This window comes from Salminus brasiliensis, chromosome 9 (genome assembly GCF_030463535.1).
Source record: "Salminus brasiliensis chromosome 9, fSalBra1.hap2, whole genome shotgun sequence".
NCBI classification, from domain to species: Eukaryota; Metazoa; Chordata; class Actinopteri; order Characiformes; family Bryconidae; genus Salminus; species Salminus brasiliensis.
The window spans coordinates 27,685,814-27,709,039 of NC_132886.1; the positions used below are offsets into that span (position 1 = coordinate 27,685,814).

A 23,226-nucleotide genomic window follows, 5' to 3' on the forward strand; every position below is an offset into this window, starting at 1 on the left:
AAATTGGACGGCCCTCATTTTGAGACCCCATCAACATTTTGCAATCATTTTGATTCCATCTTTATCGAAACATGGACACTGTGTACTGTGGAAATCATCTGCTTCACCAAATCACCCCATTCTCATCTACTGTGCAGCCCTATAGAGAGGACATTAAATATTAAAGAGGGTAAGAAAGGACGAGAAAGCATAGATGTATGGGATCAGAGTGAGAAACTGGTTAAATGGTTGTCTACAGTTCTTTAGATTTTATGTGATGGAGAAGTTAGACAGAGACTAATGCCACAAAAATGATAAGCTTACAAAGCAGGCAAAACCCAAAACAGCACATAAACCGACACAGAAAGGGACAGAGCACAAAAGAAGCACGTCGGGAGGGACTGGGGGGGAGTGCAGATAAAGAGTGCAACTGAAGAACTGCACACGTGCAGACGTGGCTTTACACTCCAGCACAGCACATTCACTCACTGCAAATTTCAAGTACTTTTTTATTTATTTAATAAAGCCACACGCATCTCTCGCACCACAGGCACTTCTATTAGCTAGCGCCCTCATACACTGCCACTCCCACAAGCATTCCAAGCAGCTTCAAAGCACCAGCGCTCAGCCCCCACAATGCTCTATGGCTGGGCAGGGCAGACCTGGGCTGAGAGGAAGAGGAGCAGGAAGCGGGAGGGTTTGCAGCGCTGCCTAACGACGCCCTCACACGCGACTGGTACAGCCTCTTGGCCAGGTCTTGCTCATACTGCCTAACGTCCTCCTCTAGACCATAAGGCCTTGGGAGCAGCCAACCAGTGAGAGAACGGGAGCAGGAGAGGAGAGACGAAGTACAGGAACACACACACAGAGAAAGGGAAAGAGAATAAGAGGGAACAGATGGAAGGTAAAACACTGACAGACAATTAAGAGTCAGGAGGGAAAGTTAACACTGGAACCTCAGGGTTTTGGGGGTTGCCAAAGAAATCTGCAAGAATACATCTCTCAGTAGTGCTCTCAATTACAGCACTGCTGCTGTAGTACAGAAAGGAGTTGAAGCCTTGGTGATGCCACTGACCATCCCTAACTGAAAGTTTCGGATTGATTGCTAATGTTGTTGAATGTTTACATGGACAGAGTGGGAGGAGTTCAACCTGCCAGATACATTTTCTCTCCTCCATAATAAAGCTCAGTGCTGGTCTTTAGTCGGTCCATTCAGAGATGTGATGTGGAGTTAACATAAAGAAACGCTCTGCTCCTTCTCTGCTTTGCAAACCTCAACACAGGCGGATTCCTATAGGCTGCTGCTTTCCACACTGAACATGCTCACCACTGAGCTCTGTGCAGTGCTAAACAGCACGCTGCAGCAGACGTGCACGTCACACACAGTGCAAATGTGTGGAACTGTTACGTGACGGGCTTCGACCAAGACAAACTAGCCTTACGTCAGTGTTAGGGGTCATGTTCCGGCCTTCCTTGCCGGCCGTGCTGAAGCCCAATTAAGATTTTTGAGGGAGGTTAAAAACCAGCAAGTGCTGTGTTAAACGATGCAGGCGGAAGTTTGATTATGCTGAATGGGGTCTATTTAAAAAAATATATAATAATGTAGTCTACTTAAAAAAAAAAAAAATAATTGCACAAATAGCAGCCAGGTCTCTCCTGTACTGCTTTACAGTTGCACCTATCTGTAAGGGCGAAGACTCCCAATAGCTCTTGGAGCTCTCTAATCAGCAAACACCACTATCCACTCTCAATACAATGTTCTATTTGCATATTCAGGGCCTGGTGGCTAGTGATGCAGATGGCAAGCAAGACAGACACAGACAGCTCAATCCCATCTGTTCAAAACCCTTCACCAGTGTTCAGCAGTGCTTTACTGAGAATAAAAGAAGTGATCGTGCTACGTCAACTATTCTAGATCTTGCAGGAAGTCTTTGGAACCCCCTGGCCCACAGACAAAGTGGAAATAGAAGACAGCGTATGAAAAACGCATGAAGGCGCTTTAAGAGAACTCTGCTGAAATTGAACAACTGGACCAAAAGGTCAATATCTGAGAAGGAGGTCATGAAGAAACTGTACAGCACACAGGAAATAAGACCGGTTACTTTGCTAGTGGAGCTGATATGGTACGTTTAGACGTTTATGTCTCTCCCTTGCTCTACCTGGCTGCTCTCCACATGGCTCTCTTCTCAGCCTCCAGGGCTCGTTTCTCTGCAGGCGAGAGCTCCTTGTCTGTAGCCACTGCAAGCTCAGGGCTCTGCATGCGTAGTCGGTCCTGGTGCCTGCGCTCGGCTTTGGCCGTCCGGATGGGAGCCGCAGACTCGCCGGGATAGACCGGGATCAGACTGCACACACAGACGCACAATGGATATGTCAAACAAGCCAACAAACATGCAAGAGCAAAGACAGACCAACTTAATAATTATAATAATTTAAAAAAAAAGTTTAAAAGTTACCCAGTCATGGAGTTGGGTCTCTGCTCCAGTCTAAAGCTGTCCTCCATGGAATTACGCTGGGAATCTCCCTTACCATCTACAGAGGAAGGTCTGGGGAGGAAATTACCACATTAATTAGAAGGAAATGAAGAATTTTACTGGCTGCAAATACTAAACAAAATTGATACTGAGGGACGGAAGATGTGATGTATGAATATCAGCCACAGAATGCCGTAAACTGGCCTACCCTGAGCTGCCACAGTAGCTGGGGGGAGTGGCACTGTAGTTTGGAGGTGTGGCACACTGCCTGGGCGAACTAGAAGTGAGGCTACCAACAGGCTCCACCTTGTATTCCACTCCATCCAGGACCACTTTGCCTTGGGCCTTCATCGCTGCCATCTGCTTAGCCAAATCTTCCTCTTCATCCTCCTCGTCCTCATCTATCAAATAGTCCTGTGTCCTCTGCTCAATTCGCTTTGCTGAAAGTGGTCAGTACAGATGATTTAAGCTACCTGAGCAAGCTCTCACACAGACAGAGCTGTTTATAAACATTTGCTGTTTAACCTCCATAGTATTAGGTTTAAGAAGATGATTTGTGGAGCAAGAACAAACACTAACCCTCCTCCTCCTTCATTTTCTTCAGGTCATCCTCTCCTACGAGCGAAATGCGAGGTTTAGGCTTGTCTGGCGTCTGCTGCTTCACGTCAATCTCAAAATACTTCTGCCGGTCTCTGAACGAACGCTGCTCTGGGCTGCCTCTTCCGCATGACGTGGGGGTCTGGGGGAGGAAAATCCACTTTAGGGATCCCAAAGAACAAGACCGTGCAGTTTTTGCCAAATTTCTCTGAATATACCATAGAGCAGATGTCCCAAACAAAGGTACACAGATGCAGGTCCATGAAGGGGTTCATAAAGCATGTTTACCTCCATGATATTAATCAGATCAGACAACTTTAACACAGAAAACAGCCTATTTCATGCAAAAGAAATGGTTAGCTTTTTTCCTGGCAACAGCAATAGGGTTTAATGTTTAATCGAACACCAGATTTTCTGCTCGAAAAAAAGATTGCACTTGTAATCAGAGCTTTCCCAGCCAGTAAATATCCCGCAGCTGTATGGACAGTTATTTGAAGTGTCATAAATCTCTGCCCCCACCACCACCAAAGCAAAATGTCATCCAGTAAGGCTTGGGAGAGAGAGAGAGAGAGAGAGAGAGAGAGAGAGAGCGCACAGGCTGAGCACTGAGCACTGGCTTAAGTGGGGCCGGGTACCTTAGACTCCAGGGAGGGGCGCGACAGGCGTGGCACAGCTGCCAGACTCCTGTACTCACGCCGGTCAGACGAGAGGGAGGGGCGAGAGATCAGGGAGCCATGACCCTCACCCTCCTCTACAAACACCTCATTATACAGCTCAGGCTGAAAGAGCCGTTACACACACTCCATCAGTACCATGTGGACACCACTTGAAGCAACAATAAAAATACATTTCTGGGTGTTTGATTCTTCAATTATGGGAGCCTTTCTGTTCCCAGAAATACTTGATTTCACATGAACATATTACCATCCCAACATTATTTATTTATTTATTTTAAAGGTAACACCAGTTTATGTCATAACCATGGAAACAAAGACTGTCAGGGAGGCACATGTCAGCCATGTGATAAGAGTGACATCTTGCCTGGAAAAAGTCAGTAAGCTGATCATGTATTCCTCCGTGATCATGGAGTAGACTCATTTAGACCCATTACCATTTATACAATTATGCCAATATTAATAGCGAACAAAATATTTCAAACATGATATTGTCGACATGATTTATATGTAATTCAAGTGCATCACATTCTAGCTGTTGAGTGGTACTAGGAAATCCATGAGCTTGGATCTTTTTCCATCATTGGCTGAATGGCTACTGAAGTGAGTTAAACAGGCTTTACCCTGCTCAAAATGTAGAGTTCTCCAGTGTACACCATACAATAAGTACAGAAGCCACTCTGCAAAATTAGTCTCATAATGTAAATTCAGAGCTATTGTCGAACAGCCTGATCAAAATTAAACAGATTTACCTCTGGTGATGGCTGCTTTGGGTGGACATTGTTCCTCTGACCATACAGATCCTAAAAAAAAAAAAGGACAAATCAGCAGGTAAGGTGATGGAATTTCAAGATCATCATCAATACACATCACAAACCGGTTGGGAAAACAGGAGAAAAGTCAACAGGGAGGGAATCTGTGAGTTAACACCACTCATGGCTTTACCAGAGATGAGATGATGCTTTGTTAACAACTTTACACACCATCAAATGCTGAAAAAGCACCAACCAACCACTGCACGAATGACAGATGGACACAGCTAATCCAGTAGGGAGAGCTTCTGGACACAACTTCACCAATGTGAGTGAGAGGCTCATGCAAAAACACGGGCCGGGGGACTGGATGTCAAAGGAGACCGTGACACATGCACACAACCTCGATGATCATCTACCATACCTGCGGAGGCTCCAGCACAGCCTGGGAGTGGGGCACAGCTGCGAAGGCCTTATATGCCTGCTTCATATTGATGGGGAATTCGTCGAAAGAGTCAGGGGAAGGGGCGCGAGGCTGTACAGAGGGGCCAGGGGGGTCGAAAAGCAAAAGGGAGAGGGGGCAGAGGAACGAACAGAGGACAAGAACAAGGATGGAACAGACAATGAGAGACAGAGTAGCAAAGGCAGAGCACAGCTGGGTAACGCATGGGTAGAGAGCATGCAGGTGACTCGCCTTGTACGGATAGAGGGATGGTAGTGGAGAGAGGGAAAGAGAGAGAGAAGGAGAACGAGAGAAGGAGGACTATGGAACGGGTGACTGCGTGGAAGCTGGAGGTGTGCTGAAATTGTTCGGAGACAGCACTAAGACCCTGAGGTAATATGAATGAGAACCCTGCCTGATTGGATATGGCTTTAGTACCAAAAAAAATAAATAAATAAAAAATAAAACACCAAAAGTAAAAGATGTGTTAATATAAATAGGCACATAGAATTGTATTTACAGCTGCAGAGATCATAAGATTCCACCTGAGGCATCATGTTGTAGTAACTACCAGTCAATACAGGACGTCTGAAGATGTCATTAGATAGATAGGCACAAATGAGATCACACCTTATTTTAAAAACAATACAGAGGCATGATATGACAAATGATACATGACCCGTCACAGATCAGTCGCAGACCATTCGTCTGGCAGGCGATTTGTTACTTAAGGACAGCTGCTGGAAATAGAGGGGCAGTATGTGTGGAATGTGCTTTAGACAGTGGTGAGGGATCTTACAGTGGTCTGGGAGTTGATGGGGGAGGGGCCATGCTGGAAAGGGTTGGGACTACTGTGGCCATCCTGACTGGCTGGAGACATGGCAGACCGCCGGGAGACGGGCTGAATGGCACCAGGCTTGGTCTTAAAAAAAAAAAGAAAAATAAAACAAAAATTAGAGTTAAATGTGATCAGTATCATTAAACAACATAATCAATCATGGCCTTTGATCAACACTCACTGCTGAATTGTCCTTGGCAGCCGCATGGGAGGTGAAATGAATGCTTGCCTGGAACAGAGCAAAAAAAAGAAAAAGAAAAAAAAGGAGGGGGTGTGAAATGGAAATACATGACCGTGATCCTGTGAAGGATCTACTTTCTAAGGCAGAGCAGACTTCTGTCCTAAGCAACATGGCATCAAGCAGGCACCATCTAAATCTGCACAGCAGTCAAAGCTAGCAGAGCCCAACAGGAATTGAAGTACCAAAAAAAATAATAATAAATAAATAAATAAAAATGAAAAGAAATCACAGTTACAGCCCTGGTTTTCACTGTATTCATCATCACCACCCTGGTCCAGATCACCCTGAACTGATCCGATGTAGTCAGTATCAGTAACTCAAACTAAACTTCATCATATGCTGAACTGCACCAATACTGCATATGAATCATACGTAATCACAGAGCAAAGCCTTGTGTAACTGTGAGAGACCTCCTAAGGCACCAATGCACTCTGTCAATTCACCAAGGCGCACTTGCATGCCTGTGAGTCTCATTAACTGTGAAGGAAAAACAGCAGAGTAAGCCGTAAGTAGGCGTAGCAGGTCGTGCGTAGGCAGCCCACTTACGAATCGCGTTTCCCTGCCCAGGGCCAGAGGGGCTGAGGATGAGGACTGATGAAGGGACGGCTAAAAAAGGAGGTGTCATGAAGGCATGAGGTGAGCAAAATGAGGCTGAGATTGCTTTACCCCTTCATAATCCCTTTTTATTCCCCTTTCCTGTAGTGACATTATGGTTAGCAACCCAACCTTACAAACCTACATTACAAGGCCAATGTTTGAGAGGAAAAACATTGACACAAATGAATTTCACCCAGCATGAAAATCACAATCATGTTGAAAAGCTTCTGATAATTGTGTACTCAGTGCAGGTAACTGGACTCACCAGCTGAGAACTGGGGGAATAAAGTGGCTCTCGGACAGGACTGTCTATCCTTTGGCCGTCAGCAGATGGACCCTGCAGATGAAAGAGCGTCAAAGTTTGAGTAAACACCGAGCTACACGAAACCCCTGGTGATTCTAATTAGGCCATGCAGAGTCAAACACAATCTATTAGCATTTGTTGTAAAGGTCGTAGAGGCAGAACGTTGGGCCACATGATACGCAAGTCAGTTCTGTACGCAGGAACCTGGCAAGACTGAGAAAATGAGATCACACTCTCCTTTAGACAAGTTTCACATAGAACACAGTATGATTACAGTTTGTTCAATATAGAACTGGGGGGTTGTGTCAAGATGGGGGGGGGGGGGGGGGGGGCACTGAGAATAAACAGTACATGCTATTAGGGTAAATGCCAACTGCAAACCGTTGGATTTGCATGTGATTGTGGGAGCTGTAGTGCTTTATAAGTATTACTATGGTACCTGTTGTTTTGATTGTTTTCTCCCCATTGTACCGAACTCGTATCAGAACCGTGAGGCCCAAACCACAGTATACACAGAATCACGACCTTTGTGTACCGTTATAACCCTACAAAGAACCATGTTTGTAATAAGGATAGAAGATATATGTGAAAGACTTTTTAAAAGGTCTGAAGAACCACTGTTTGATATAAAGGATCTTTACCAATATAAAGGTTCTTTACACTCGCAAAACTCTTTTACAAATACGGTTCTTCATGGAACCAAAAGCAGTTGTTTTATAGCTTTGCTTGAAGAAGCACCTTCTTTAGAGAGTATATTCTGGATATAGCGGAAATTATTATTCACAAATGATCCATTTGAACGATTCTCATGCCTGCAAATCTTCCTGAAAAACAAGACCACCTGAATTTAAAAGTAAAGGTGCCACTACTGGATAGGCTGATGGAAGTTCTTCATTGGCAAAGCTGGACTTGTGATCCATTACTGGAGCTTTCAGGATTCTTTCTACTTGGGGGTAAAGCGTCTTTCATCCATTCTCCACCCACACCAGTTGACTTCACATTTCAAACATTTCTTATCTTCGAAAGTCTGTCCTTGGGCCAAACTGTAGATCTAGATTTCCCCCCAACACTGTTAACTTATCACCACAAGTCAACCCTGTCTGAGTGCATACAATACAGCAGACTAAGGCACCTCTGCTCTTGACCCATAAGATGTACAAAACATATGAATTCAAAAGCAACACAAGACATGCTCGTGACTGAAAGCAGTGTTAGTTCAAGTGTCCTTCAGCCTCGCAGTGCTCCACTGACAAATATACTCCAGAACAGGTGTCCCCAACATTTACAATTACGCTAGGTACATTTATCCACCTCTGAAATGAACAAAAGTGAAATTTGCTCGAAGTCACAAACATACAATTCAACTTGCAGTGACATGCCATGCTGGTCTGAAAACTACTCATTCAAAACCACACAGTCCAAGGCCGCTTGCCTTGTTATACAACCAGGTCTGAAGATGGCCCTGCCTGCCGTAGCCCGTGGGCGGCCCTGAAAGGACGCACTCCTCGGCGGGGCGACCCTTGCTCTTGCGATTAGCTACCAGGAAGGGATTTTCACTGAAACAGATTGGCTGAGAGTCCACCAGACACTCTTCATCATCTTGAGCTTCCTGTGCAACTGCAGGTGCTGGAAGGGGGTCCTGTATGACTGGTGGCTGTTTGGGCATTGCGGAGCTTGTGACTGGGCAGGCTGAGGGCAGGACAGGGGGGTCTACATGGCACAGGGTAGCATGAGCTTTCTCAAAGCCATGGGGTTCTATAGGGCCAGCCTGCCTGGCTTGAAGAGCAGTCTCCATGGGATAGGATTCAGCAGAGGAAGGACAAAGCTGAAGAGTGAGAGAGAGGCATGAAAAACAAACAAACAGAAATAGAAAAGCAATGACACTAAAGGACAGAGGAGATGCTTTAAAAGCAGGTCACACTGACAGAAAAGGAAAGAGTGAAAAGTTGGGAACAGGGAACAGGCAGAAGATTATACAGCACTGTGCAGGTCTTACACTCTTAATAAACAAATAAATTAATAAACAAACAAACAAGCCACTTTTGGTTTCACAGAACCCGGTTTGTGGGGAGAAGAGTGAGTGTGAAGACACTTTAAAAGTTCTAAAGAACAATCACGTCAAACACAAACACGGTCCTTTATGAAACCAAAAATGGTTCTTCTAAGAAAAATGAGATAAAGATGTCCGGGCTGGGAAATATACTGTTTATGCTGGTGAACTGAGATACTGACATACCGTGATATTGGTCTGCAGGTTTAGCCATATTTTCATCAATATACCTGCTAAATATTTTGAATTACCTCCATTATAATGTATATAAAAAAGCAATGGTCCTAAGCCAAGCAGCTTTAAAATTCTAAGTTGTGCAATGTACTCATGGTATCCAGTACCAGAGAGTTGACTGCAATGTGCGTCATTTATAAAGTGTTTCAAATGAACATTTTAAAACCCTAATAAACATATGTAAACATGTTTTCTGTATAGGTAATGTTTAAGGTGCTCTTTGGTTTCAAATTAGTCCAATTAAATAAAACTGTCAATTAATGCTAATTTAAACGTAGTCTGAAATCTAATTACAACATATCATGATTCATTTGATCAATACTGATCAGCTCTTAAAAGATCTGGGCAGTGAGTGTTCATTCTCACTGACAACACTAGCATTAGAATACAACCAAATAAACATGAATACAATGCACTGTTTTTCAGCCTGTTAGCGTTGACCATTTCCTAACCTCTCCTCTAGTAAGGACAGTTTCCATCCAATTACCTAGTTGCAGATAATATGTATGTTATTAAGATAAATCAGGTGTTCTGGTGGAACTGAACTGAATAACTGCTTATACCTGTCAAGATATCTAGCTTCTCAACAGTTTTGCACAGTACTGTATATTTCCTACTGTAGTAAAAATATCAAATTTGACACAGCATGGAAATTAGCATGGCAGCCAAACAAATTAAGAAGCATATACAAAGTAAACATCCCTACTCACTGCTGGTTAACGTTCGCCTCAAGAGACAAAACTGCCAGACATTCAATGCCACTTCACTATGGCATATATGCTGCTCAACCTTAAGTAGGTCCAAGTGCTTTAACAGCTTCCGCCTCCACAATTCCTGAGGATGCTAAATCTAAGACTTCCAAATCTAGCCTATACCGGCCATACCGCCACACTGAAAATAGTTTCCTAGATAACAGTAAATGCATGGGGGGGCTGGTTGTCTAGCTTGTGAGAACAAGGTCAGTGGAGTGGTATGTAACCCATAGACCTTTGACTCAAGACAGCTGCGCGCCCTTCATCTCCTCACGGCTGCAGTACTGCCATAGCTGCATTTATTCAAGTCCAGAGTACTAAATTACTGAAAGGCCCATGTGACAGCTGTCTGAGACTGTGTGAACACAGCTAACAAAAAGGTACACTGGGCAAACCCTCCTGTGTTCAAAAGTACACCTTGGAAGGTCACGGCCTCTAAACTTCTTTGAAAGTAATTAACCCATTATATCCAGAATACTGATTTCTAGTGCAGACGAAATCTAATGCGATGTGGCTTAAGTACAGACTAAGGAACTAGTAGAGTCTGTGGTAAGTGTGTGTTAAGGTTTCCCACAGTCTAACTCTCGGCTCCCTCCACCTCCTTCCCCTAGCATAGCTTTCCAAACAGCTGCAAGCTCCATGTAGGTTAAAGCACTCCCAGAAAAAGAACTGCAGGCTCTGTGCTTATGCTTCATTTATACAGAAGTAACTAGAACACTTGGATTTGTCTTATAAAAAAAAAAATAAAATGCACTATGAAAAGTGCTTCAAATGATTCTTTGAGGGACCATACAGATGAACCACTCCTGTAATAGTGTTGTGTAAAGGTTCTTCACATTTCACACATACCCATAAACCTGCTTCTATATGGAACAAAAAGTGGCTCTTCTATGGTATCTCTCAAGATCCTCTGTCTGTACATGCTGTTGTCTAAATTCACTATTTTAAAATTACCTTCAAATGATCAGCCTCATTAAAGCTGTATCGAAGTCGTCCAATTTTAAACCACATGCAAGAGAGCAACTACTAACCATCTTGTACCACAAGAGCTTCAAATAAAAAAAACTATTATTACACCGCTGGATAATTCAGCCTTCCCGACATCAACAATCAAAATGAAAATCTAGAGAACAGAGGAAAAACAGACAAAGAGAGGAGGAAAAAGGAGGACTTCACAAGAGCAAGCACAGGCACTCACGTTCAGAAGACTCGGCTTCAGTAGATCTGAGGTTGCTGCACATACACACAGACACACATACCACTCAGAAGAGGAGATTAAGCTCTATCACGGGAACCTTCCTCTCCAATGGCCGGCCCACCCACCCATGACTAGCGTGCCCAATCAGCCACTGACACACTTTTTAAAATAACCTCTGAGTCTTCTTCAGCTGTCACCCCAATAACCCCTGTCCAGTCTGTTCCCGATCACACGGAACTATAGTCACGTTGCCATTTTTTCAGAGGGAAGGCTGGTCTCAGTAGTCAGCAATCAGTTTCTAAAAGCACGACTCACCATCACCACTAACCGAAACCACGTTTCATTCCACCCCTCCCCTCATACCATCTCTGACTATCAATCAGGTGAAAAGGCTCAGCTAGCTTGGCGAATCTCTTTGATGGCAAGTTTAATCCAAACAAATGAGGACCCAAAAAGGGAAAATGCGCTATGGTGTTCAATTTCCCTTATTTTTTATATATTTTATTTTTTTTTAATCTGTTCTAGGATATAACTCTTCTATGCACCTTCTGCTGATCGTCCTCAGAACTTTTTTTTTTTTAAATGCAAGTTATAGTATTAAACATGTTTAAGTACATTTCAGAGAGTTACATTAAAGAGATTATTCAAGTTTGTAGCAACTTTCATTTGATATTAAAGCCATAATACCGAACATACAGCTTTAGCACCGTGATCTCACCACAAAGGGTTACTGAATATACCACTAAAGTCTTAAACCAAGTGATTATGCATTTCTATACATTTGTATCTGGCACCAAAACGTTAGCAGCAGATCCTTAAAGTCCTGCAAGTTGTAAGGCGGACCGCAGGGATCGCATCAATGAGACTAAGGTTCACTGAATATCCTTTCTCGGAGTGCTTTAGGTAGGTTCTGACCACTGCGTACCAGAAAATCGCACTAACACGATTGGTCTGATGTCCTGGAGGTGCTCTGACCGGGTCACGTAGCCGTCACAGTTTAGTTCTCATCAAAGTGGCTCAGATTCTTATTAACACACATCACCTTCAAGAACTGACTTTTCACTTGCTGCCTTATATATCCCACCTCCTAACAGAAGCCACTTTAACAGTGGTGTTAATGTTATGGTTGATCAGAGTATATGGACATTATTTTATACTGCGAGCGGCAAAAGCAGTTTTGGAGGAGGAGGCACCTTTGTTTGTCTGTTTACTTCAGACATCAGACACATTCCCTTTACATAAACAGTCCCACCAGTTCAATTCTATTACATCAACACTGACTGACTTTGAGAAGGTCTTGTAAAAGATGTAAACAGTATCCAAACCAACATCCCATTGTGGAGAAAATTACAACACAAAAATACATTTTACAAAAGATAGCTAATGGAAACCTCCCCAGTATCCCCCACGCTCACACTATCATATCATAAAACACTAATGCCAGTTATGCCGCAATACTGATTATCGTGTTAGGAGAGCACAAACACAAACCCCCATAGGACTGGAAAGCGCACACCTTCATTGTTTTTCTAATAAAGTAAAATCACACCAACAAATACTGTCAATTTATGAGCTTCAGTTTAGCACAGTGCCCGAAACAGTGGGATTCAGGTGTGCTTTGTGAGTGAAACATTGTGTGGCGTGTGAGCCTTGCGGAGTGTGCACGCAACACAAGCATGTAGGCAACTGCATATCTACATCCAGATAACCACAGGTCACAGGTGATCAATGCAGTCCAGTGTAAGCTATACAGCGATTCAGAAATGTCCATTATTCAGATCTGGTTGCACCCTGGTTGTAAAATGTTCTGATTGGTCAAGCCCTAGATCAGTTACATTAAACTGCCAGCACTGGCTAAATCAGTCGGCAATGAAGAGATTCACTCAATGTTTGAGATGTTTCCTGCTCAGTGTGTAAAGAGCAACAGGCCAACACTCACCCGTGCAACCTTCTGTAGGCTGGTTGTGGGAAGGGCTGCCAGGGTCTTGTAGTCCAGTTTCAGAGGTCCAGTGCTCAGGTTCTGCAGGAAACGCACAACATTACAGAACTTAGAATCTTTACAACGCCAGCTTTCAAGCCGTACAGCAGCCGTGCTGCAACACATACACTCAGGTAGCGGTGCTATAAGGGTAATTTGAGCAATGACATAGAAGATATTTATTTATTTATTTTTTGTGAAGAACCTTTAGAACCTTCTTAAAACTTCCTCACACACAGTTCTCCTTTTCAAAACGCTTTTTCATGGAACCAAAATTGCTCCTGTAATGGTTCTTCTCAAGAACCTTTTGAAGCACCTTTATTTTTAGGACTTTTCTGTAATAAACACAAGAGCTAAAGTTCTTCCTCAAGCTCAGAGTTTCACAGGAGGAACCAAACCGGTCGACACTCAGCTGCACATCCAACCCCAGAGCTCACTGTTGCCACCTGGTGGCAGGGACAGTCCTAAAGCAACAGGGGCATTATGCCTCACCTCAGTTTCCTCCTCCAGCAGGCGAGTAGCCTCCTCGCGCTCCAAGCGCATTCGCTCCTTCACCAAGAGAGGAGGGAGGGGGAGAAGGAAGGGGAGAGGAGGGGGGGGGTGATCACCAGTCACACATATGAGGATGTCATGGACCAAATATGGATGGACACAGGCACACATCCATTCAAACAATGGTGAAAGGGGTTACGTGATGTTGAGGTGAGGATGAACGATGTGATTGATGGCGCAGGCGCGATCGAAGAGATGGCCGTTATGAAGGAAGCGAATAATAAACAAATAAAACAAAGGAGGGAATGGGAAAATGAATGAATATGGAAAGGTAGGATTGAGATTGAGACCCAAGTTCACGGTTGGTTGTGGGGAAAAGAGGGGGTAAGAGAGAAATTAAAAAGGATAGAACCCACACATTAGCAAAAGTCATAAGGGCAGCTTGTGAATTTAAAAAGAAAAAATGCTGCTGTTGCCTTGATTTCTCCACTATAATAAACCAACAAAAGTCAGTTTGCAGCACTTCCTAAGTTCACTCACCACTTTCTCCATCTCCTCACGCTCCCATTGAGACGTCTCCCTCACCATCTCAACCTCCTGTAAAGAAAGAAAAAAACAACAACGGTTTCTTTTAATTCCTCCATTTAATTTCCCTACATAAAAAAGGTCTACAGTCTGATAAATTAGCATCTCACCTTCTGCATAATGTCCATCTCCTCTGGGCTCAGGTCCCGGTCTATCGAAGAGATGCTCTCCATGCTATTCTTTCGGACAATTCCAGCAGCAAACGGGTTGGCGATGACACCTGGAGATGCCTGGAGAGTGACACACAGGACGAAAACCACATGTGAGTGTTTTAAAGGACACAGGCTTGTGTGCATCCTGCAGCTAGGGATTGGCTCTGGTTGAACGTTTACCTCCACGCCTGGTGCGTTCCTTGGGTCGAAGCCATCACACACCAGCATGACCAACGTATCTCCAGTAGCACGCAGGACCCTGACCGCTTCTGTATGGGTCATGCCCAGGAGACTGTGATTGCCCACTTCCAGGATTCTTAAGCCCACCTTGAGGCGGCCGTCTCGTGCAGCAGCTCCACTGGAGCTTACCTACAACCAGGACAAAGGAAGTGAAGTTACTGTCTTCTGGAAGACATAATTAACTTAACTTAATTTAACTGAATTTCTTTCAAATTCTCAAATATTTCAAATGCTGGACAGGATCTGGTGATCTTTCTACTTTGCTAGAATCTCTGGCAACCCATGTTCCAGCTTCGCTGGAGTTTAGTTAAATTTTGGGGACTTGTTGGTTTGTCTTTGTCTCGATCCAGATTTCCAAACCCTCCCTGTAAACATCTCTAACTGAAACTGGATTGGCCGCTACCTTGGAGATGAAGATGCCTTCATCTGTAGGGTCGAAGGGGTTGCCTGCGTGCCCTCTGGCTCCTCCTCTGATGCTGATTCCCAACTTCTCTCCCGGCTGCTTGTGAATCACAATTTCCTAAACACATGGAAGGCAGTTTTCAAGTTTCCACACTGTTACAGCTTATATTACAGTGTGTGTGTGTGTGTGTGTGTGTGTGTGTGTGTGTGTGTGTGTGCGTGCGTATGTGTGTACCTGCATGCCAGGGGGTGAAGGGTCTCTGCGGACTAACATGCGGATTTCCTGCTTGTTGGATAGCAGAGCTTTCACTGCCTCCTGGTGTGTGGCGTGTCGCAGGTCAGTGGAGTTGACCTCTAGTATCCGATCGCCCACTCGCAGTCCACTCTGACAGGCCAAACCATTGGGGATGACCTACTCACAAACACACACACACACACACAGTGGTCAGAAGAGCATGCAATCTCTCCCCGAAAATACATGCTGGTTAAGTTCTACACAACGTTGTGAAAGTTACCTTTGAAATGAACACGCCTGGTTCACTGACGCCGAACGGGTGGCTGGCATGGTCACTGCCGCCCACAATGCTAAGCCCCAGGGGGCCGCCTGTTTTGACCAATGTCACTTCCTGTGAGGGCAGGACAGTAAATCATGAAACAAAAACCATGTAACTTTATTCTACACATTTTGAGCTACCCTGTGGCCACTTAGTTGTGGTCAAAAGTTTACATACACTCCTGGACATGAATGTCATGCATAATAATGGGCTTTCAGTGATGTCTTTGAACTGTACTTTTTCTGGCAGAATGAGTGTACATTCTAAAAGCCCACTCCACAACGATAACATTAGCCTGCTTCATCTACTTCATTATGTTTGGGTGAGGTAGTCCTCTTTCTTTATTATTCTATCCACTTTGTGCAGTGCACCAGTTCCAATGCCAGCAAAACAGCCCCAGAGCATGGTGCTACCACCATCATGCTTAACACTTGGTACTTTGGGTTAAATGCCTCACATTTGTCCCTCCAAACATCTTGGCCTCATCTGACCTTCAAATGGGCAAAAAAAAAAGCCTTCTTGATAAAACATTTGATTAGTCAAGCTTGAAGGCGTCAATGTTGGAGCAAGAGCTTCATTCTTGGACTGCAGCCTCTCAGTCCATGGTAATAATAGTGACACCAGCAGGTTCCTGGTGGTTCTTAGGAAATTTGTTAGAATGGTCACAAACAACCTGTCAGCTGATGGGGACAGTTTGAGTCTTCTTCTAGACCTTGGCAATGTGGCCACACCTCCCAATAACTGAATTGCAGATTCTACACAAATTATTATTTCTTTCTATTAAAAGATGTATGTTGTCACTCACTCAGCCTTAGAAAATAAAACCTATTAGGGCTTGGAGAGGCTTAGCGGTCTAACGCACAACCCCTATGGCCCAGGGATTGGGAGTTCAAATCCTGAGCCGTGCAACTTTGCCATCAGTGGCCGGAGTCAGAGAGAGCACAATTGACTGCACTCGCTCCAGGTGGGTAGATGGCGCGCTCTGCCCTCACCACTTTTAAGTGATGTTGGGCAGCACAAGCATCTGTTAGCTGGTATGGTGGCACTGTGGACCCTACGCTTTCCTCCTATCATGTCAGCTGCCGGGAAATGGCACAACTCGGGAAAAAAAAAAAAAAAAAAAAAAAAAAGGAGTGGCTAACTTCACATGCATCAGAGAAGTCTTTATCCTCCAAGTTTCAGGAGCATTGCTAGTGCTAGGGGGAGCTATGAAGGGTGGGTTTACTGGACCAACAACAAATCACAGCATCATCATGACATTCATAGTGTTAAGTGCATGCAGAGGCATCTATTAAAAACAGGATAAAACTGGGTTTGAAGGAAGAGAATAAGACTACAGGACTTCTAATGAACAGAACAGTCAAACGGAAACACTACTTTTCAAATGAATTAAACAAATCACATCACATTACTAATCAACTGAGACAAAACAATCTATATTACAAAGCATTATCATTTACATACACACATTTCTAAACAGACTATAACTATCCAATCACAACACACCTCACACACATAAAAACTCATACCGTGCAATATTTTCTCTAGGATACATTTGCATCAAGGTCCAAACAAAAAGAGGTGAACATAATAAATATTTTGACCTCATTCAGTCTTTTACACTCTAAACCCTTCTCAGCTAAATTATTCAATGTAATCTATATAAATATAAGACTCTCAGAGATTCTCAGGGAGAATATCTTCCTAATTTGTAAGTCATGAAGTCCACAAATCATCAAGAGTGTCTGCAAAAAGCTTTTAGGGGATCTTTTTCCAGGCCTCACCTCTATGGGGTACTCGTCCTCCATCGGGCAACTGAGATGGTTCCCTAGGTGCTCGTCTCCAGCCTCCTCTTGCTCAGGGGAGTCGGAGGGCTCTGGAGGAGGGGGCGAGTGTGGGCGCGCTCGGGGCGAAGAGCCACCCGCGCTCGCCTGGTCCCGCTCGACCAGCAGGGTGATGGTGGGGGAGGTGCCGGTAAGCAGAGCTACTGCCTGGTCATGTCTGGCTTCTGTCATGTCTACACCATTGATCTAGAGCAACAGTCACACACCAGAGGAGGAGGGGGTGGAAGGGAAGGAGAGTCAGGAATGGCCAACAGGGCTGGACTGGATGGAGACAGTGGCTCATGCTGTAGAGCTAACTAGACAACAGGTCTTGGTGACTAATACTACACATACATTTTTTTTTATTTATATATATTTTTACAGACCTGCCTGCTTTAGAAAACTGCTCAGACATCTACAAGATGTTAGCTGGGACTCAAGAGGGTTACAGAGATTCCAAACTCTTAAATGTCCAGCTATTGAAGTCTCCGCAATTAAGAGGTTTGAGTCCCTTCATGCATTCCCGTGTATGTGGTGTTATTAGCTGTACCATTGAAAGAACTGGTGTTAAGGGGTGATCACAATTGCAGCCCTCAGATTATTTGGAGCAGGAGGTTTGCCTGATTAGGGCTAGAAGGAAAAGAAGGAAAGTGCAAGAAAAGGAAAGGGTGCGGCCAGCGACAGTGAAAGAAGCTTGTGCGTGCAAGCAGAGAGGAGCACAACCATTGCAGCAATCCTTTCCGGACCCACCTCAAATTAAACTATTATAGTTAATATCCAGTCATCCTGTACACTGAATCTAATACAGCTAAAACTGTCAGCCACAGCTGTCAGGCTAATGTGTCCAATATGCTGTTTAACTTTTTTAAATATAATAAAATTCAAGGTTTTGCCTTTGCCAATTTAAAACACAAGAGAGTGCTACTCTATAAAGCGTGGCCTTAAATATGCAAAGGCAAGAAAATTAAAAGGCGCAGAAATGTGGTCAGTCCTACATTCCCGTTAGTAGTAGCTCAACCACAGTAATTCTCTTTCACAAACGACAAACAGAGGCCAGCTCTGACCATTCAGTATCGGTGCTTACCATTGGCTGATTAACAGCGGCTGCTGCCATAGTAACCAGGCAACCAGTTACCCACAGACAGTGTACCCACAGAACCTGGCCCACATCACCCCCATCACCACACCCACCACCAAGCAGGCAAGGAGTGCGTTAGTGTGTCCATGCATGGACAGTGAAAGAGCAAGAGAATGCGAAGGAGACAGAGGACTTCAAGGAGAGATGAAGAACAGCTGGAATCCACATATTAGGTAAATTCATACAGATTCACTTACTGAACCAAAATTACATAACCAAAAGAGGGGCGCTGGATATACAGGCAGGGGGTTGCATTTCACTTCGTCACTGTCCAAATACTTACGGACACTTAACAGTTACATTTATGTCTTTTTTGAGGAAAGGAGGAGGAAAAAAGCAGAAGGTTAAGGGCATGCAGGAGTCTCTTGGTACAGTTAAAAACACACTGCTGTATTTAGTAAAGATGTACTCTGTCCAGAACTTTCCTCATGCAGTGAGTAAACTGGACGATCACAATGCTGCTAAAGCTGGACATCCACTAGAGTTTGATTAGTGAAATCTCAGTCAGGTCAACTGAAATGGCCTCCATAATTCCATAAATGGCCTGCTTTAGCCATTTCAACCAACAGACACTGGTTTGGAGTCAGACAGAGAAAGAGTGTGAAGTGACAGTGTGCCTCACTCACAGATATGACCCGGTCTCCCACGTGGAGGATGTTGTCTCGGTGAGCAGCCCCTCCCTCAGCGATGCGAGAGATGAAGATTCCCTGAGAGGAAGAGAGAACAGCAGAAGTGAGAATGCGCTACAGGCATTAGAGACTACTAAAGAGAAATCCGACAGGCCTTCACATGTATCATCACTGGCTGAAACATGTTCAACTAGTCTAGCAAGACAGGAGGTCCAGATCCTTATAGCCTTGTATAGTACAGTGTAGGCAGTCAAATCAAGATATGACTGAAGTGTACAGTGCACTTTCAGATTTTAATTCAAGGGGCTAAGCAAACACATTGCCCCCCAATTTTTACAGGCTCAAAAGTAATTGGATTAACTAATAATCCATTTCAAGGCCAGGTGTGGCATGTTTCCTCATCATTTCATAAAATATTAGGGGGATAAAAGGAGTGATGCGAGTGAAGGAGGCCTTCTTTGCAAGAAAAACAATGTACAATGGGCATGTATAGCTGCCAATGGAACTGGATCACTGGTGCTTATTAATGATGTGACTGCTGGCAGAAGTGTGTGGAGCCAAACCCTCTGCTGATCCTATCAGTTTTGTAGCATTTGATTGTAAGCTGCATCACAGTACAGAAGCAACCCAAGAGCGTCCAAAAGCAAAGCAATGGTATATAGGGTCAGTCACCTCACAATTCAGTGACCTCAAACTAATTGAGCAGGTTTTCTGTTACTGAAGGAAGAGTACTGGTAAATCCCTTGCCAAGGGGTGGAGACAGCAAACAGCGGCTCTTGCAGAGAGAGGAATGGCATATTTTTAAGTTAAATACAGTGAATCCGAAAGGCATGACTGAAGATTTCCCCTTGACGTCGCTTAACAGCAGTGGTGGCTGAGGAAGGCCTAGCACGAATCAAACAAAAATATCGGATAGTATTCGAGTCATGTCCGATTTCTCTCCCTTTTTGATTTGTTTCTTACAAAACTGATGCCAGAGAGACCCACAAACATGCAGTAATTGAAGGCGACTGCAGCAAAGGCCTGGCAAAGCATCTCAAAGGAAAAAGGAAACTCAGCATTTGGTGAATGTCCATGGGTTCCAGACCCAGTTAAATGGGTTCAGGCAGTTAAATAATACTTTTTTTTTTATCCAACTGTTAAAAATATGCATTACATTCATATGTCCAGTTACATTTAAGACTAGTTAAAATAAAGAAACTATGTAAAAAAAAATTAAAAAAAAAGGAAAATTGTCCAAATATTTATGGACCTGACTGTATGGGCTGGGCAGTGAATGTTACACTTTAAAAGATGTCTACATGCTACTATTGTTTCAGAAAAAAGTGGGTTACTATGGAATAGGGCTTTTAAAAGGAAGCACACAAGATATTGCATTGTCTTCGGTCTACTGTACGTCTTTTTTCTAGTTTGACAGGTCACAAAGCAAGTGCAAACCTAGCACCTGAGCAATCCTAGAATCCTACGATAGCCGGGGTAAGAGCCACTAAACTGGAAAGAAACGTCCATAACATGCCTTAGGGTTTAATCCTAACCTGATTATAAAAAATGGTGACTAACACACCAAATTCAGTGAATCTTAAAACACAAAAAGGGACCACAGCACTTCAGTTTAGTTCAAAACTAGACTTAACCCATGTCCAAGAAACCAGTTCCAACCATTTAAGCCCTTAAGACACTTTTATCATTCTTGACTCTGCAGCACAACTAAAACATGGTGCAATAGAGTGTAAAGCCCTAACCACATGCGCACACACTCAATCAACTTTACCTTGTCAAGCATAAGGGCTCCACACACCATAAGAGAACTCTAAATTCTGCAAGTTTCCGTTTCCAGGAAGAGAAACCTTCCATAACACACTAGTTTCCACAACAACCATGAGAGCATAGCAGGCATTCAACCCAGGCAGAGGAAAACACAGCAAAACTTACAGTCACTCAGCAGAGTGAGGGGGCATGTGTGCATGTGTAAGAGCATGGGTCATGTCTCCCTCTATAACCCTTTAACTGAAAGTGTGGGAGACGGTCAGTATGTGTATATATACTTATTACTGAAACCGTGAGCAAGAGCACAGTACAGCATGTAGCTCATGTGTGGAGCCAAAAATACACTTCTTCCCTCCTAGGCTCTAACACTAGTTCCCTATCAGGTGTCAGGGCATGCTATTCATATCGCCGTTTCTGTGGTGACGCTGCCAGTCACTGGACTGGAAAAGGTTGCCGGGACCAATGCCGGGACCAATGCCGGGACCAATGCCGGGACCAATGCCGGGACCAATGCCTTTGTTCTAAAGCATGTGATCGTGAAGATTCAAGATCTGCTTTACTACAGCTCTGTGATGAGCTCACTTTGGGGTTAGCTAGCTGAAGCCATGCATAAAGTGTGGACAACCAGTTTCTGGATGTTTAAGTAAAGCAGCACATTCCACAGACGTTATGAATGTACAGCTTAGCCTCAGCTTCCGGTGTCAGAGAGTATTCACGTCCTTTCTCACGTCATAAGAGCTCTAATTTATTAATTTCTTAATTAACATCCTTGTTGTCCGAGAACAGATCACCACACATGAACCATTAGATTCAAGAGAAGATAGTAGAGCTAATGGAGCTTTTAAATGCATAGGAATATCTTCAACAGCTCTGGGGTGCCTCTTAACCAGTCTACTGTCACAAACGGGCAGTAGGTGCACTATATGAAACCACACAATTGTACCACAGAAACTTGTCTTAACCAGCCAAATTACTCAGCATTTCCTCACACAGAGTTTCTCAGTAGTTCAGCCTCCCCTGCACCTCTACAGCTGAGGAATTTACTCCTCTTATACATACACATATGCATAGAGGATAATAATCATTGTGTTTCTCATACTGCCTGCACATGTTTACCGTGTCTCCTGTCCGATACGGCGTAGAGCCTTTGCCCCCAGCGATGCTGAAGCCTAAGCCCTTGTCGTTGCGGACCAAGCAGGTGGCCAGGCGCTGGCAAGGGCCTGTGCTTACAGAAGGGGAGCCAGTCTCCAGTAGAAAGGGAAGGCCGCTGGATCTTCTTTCCCGGGGGAAGTAATCATCCTCTGGTCTCAGAGGAGTAGTGGTGATTGGGTTCTCCGGTTCTACCATGCGCTCACGAAGCACGGACATGGTCACTGCCGTTCCTGAGCTCCGCAACGCCTCTACTGCTGTGTGGTGCTCTGCTCCATGCAGATCTACCCCATTTACCTGGAAAGAAAGGAGAAGGGCAAGTTAGAACCATGCTCTTCAGAGGTTCAGAGCTGTTTTGGTCTGGGCTATGATTATGTGTAGTCTGTACTGCAGGGTACATTAGACAATGCTTCCAAAATGTGCCCGAACAGCGACCTGCAGACTGAAATGCAGCAACATGAAGAACCGTGGAGTTACCTCAAGTAATTTGTCTCCCACTTTGACCCCAGCTCGTGCTGCTGGGCCTTCTTCTGACACCCTGGAGATGAAGATACCCTACAGAGAGGCATTCATTCAAAACAACATTCAGCATGCAAGCTACGACCATCTCAGTTGACTTACTACTCTTATTATCTCAAGATCTGCTTCATTGTACTTTTTTACCTCATCGTCACCCTTGTAAGGAGTAGATCCTTTTCCCCCAGCTATGCTGATGCCTAATCCACCAGTCTGTCTCAGGATGGTCAGGACCAGCTAAGGGTAAAGCACAGGGGTCAGAACACAGAACGCAGCACTCAAAAGCCTCTTCCCCTCCATAAAAAGACAGAGGTGACCGAGGAAATTGACTACTTAGCAAATTGCTCCTCCAGACAACTGGATATCTTCACCTCAAAACCGATTTAAAGTTCTGGTGCCTTTAACATAGAAATCTGAAGAGAACTATGAATCAAGCGGTTGTGTGTGTTCATGCATTGTTCATTTACGAGGTGTAGATGACGGAACTCACACTGGGACAAGCAATCAGTTCAGTCCAAACATTCAATGGTTTTCTTTCCTTACTGAGAACTTGGCCAACATTTGCAATGCATGTTCAGTGAACTGAGCACTGAAGGTTAACCTAAACATCTGTACGCTCCTGAAAACAAAGGTGCTTTCTGAGCAACGCCATAGAAGAACCATGTCTGTTCA

General features: G+C 44.2%; 1 protein-coding gene across 15 annotated transcripts in view; it reads right to left on the bottom strand.

The window, feature by feature from the left end:
• The window catches only part of scrib (scribble planar cell polarity protein), a 90,450-nt gene that overhangs the window by 8,263 nt on the left and 58,961 nt on the right, over nucleotides 1–23,226 (bottom strand). For 6 of the 15 annotated variants that reach the window (XM_072688070.1, XM_072688074.1, XM_072688075.1 and 3 more), the window contains 24 exons: nucleotides 22,702–22,791; nucleotides 22,516–22,593; nucleotides 22,006–22,335; nucleotides 19,120–19,200; nucleotides 17,317–17,562; nucleotides 15,494–15,604; nucleotides 15,214–15,390; nucleotides 14,980–15,096; nucleotides 14,517–14,705; nucleotides 14,295–14,414; nucleotides 14,140–14,196; nucleotides 13,600–13,656; nucleotides 13,069–13,149; nucleotides 6,857–6,928; nucleotides 5,935–5,982; nucleotides 5,715–5,837; nucleotides 4,898–5,008; nucleotides 4,474–4,524; nucleotides 3,683–3,826; nucleotides 3,030–3,189; nucleotides 2,659–2,890; nucleotides 2,433–2,522; nucleotides 2,139–2,321; nucleotides 642–776 (listed from right to left, as the gene is read on the bottom strand). In XM_072688070.1, the coding sequence (XP_072544171.1) occupies nucleotides 642–776; nucleotides 2,139–2,321; nucleotides 2,433–2,522; nucleotides 2,659–2,890; nucleotides 3,030–3,189; nucleotides 3,683–3,826; nucleotides 4,474–4,524; nucleotides 4,898–5,008; nucleotides 5,715–5,837; nucleotides 5,935–5,982; nucleotides 6,857–6,928; nucleotides 13,069–13,149; nucleotides 13,600–13,656; nucleotides 14,140–14,196; nucleotides 14,295–14,414; nucleotides 14,517–14,705; nucleotides 14,980–15,096; nucleotides 15,214–15,390; nucleotides 15,494–15,604; nucleotides 17,317–17,562; nucleotides 19,120–19,200; nucleotides 22,006–22,335; nucleotides 22,516–22,593; nucleotides 22,702–22,791 (3,083 nt within the window). Of the gene's footprint in view, nucleotides 1–641; nucleotides 777–2,138; nucleotides 2,322–2,432; nucleotides 2,523–2,658; nucleotides 2,891–3,029; nucleotides 3,190–3,682; nucleotides 3,827–4,473; nucleotides 4,525–4,897; nucleotides 5,009–5,714; nucleotides 5,838–5,934; nucleotides 5,983–6,540; nucleotides 6,601–6,856; nucleotides 6,929–13,068; nucleotides 13,150–13,599; nucleotides 13,657–14,139; nucleotides 14,197–14,294; nucleotides 14,415–14,516; nucleotides 14,706–14,979; nucleotides 15,097–15,213; nucleotides 15,391–15,493; nucleotides 15,605–17,316; nucleotides 17,563–19,119; nucleotides 19,201–22,005; nucleotides 22,336–22,515; nucleotides 22,594–22,701; nucleotides 22,792–23,226 lie in introns of all 15 variants that reach the window. The other 9 variants (XM_072688081.1, XM_072688078.1, XM_072688085.1 and 6 more) reach the window with 8 other exon arrangements.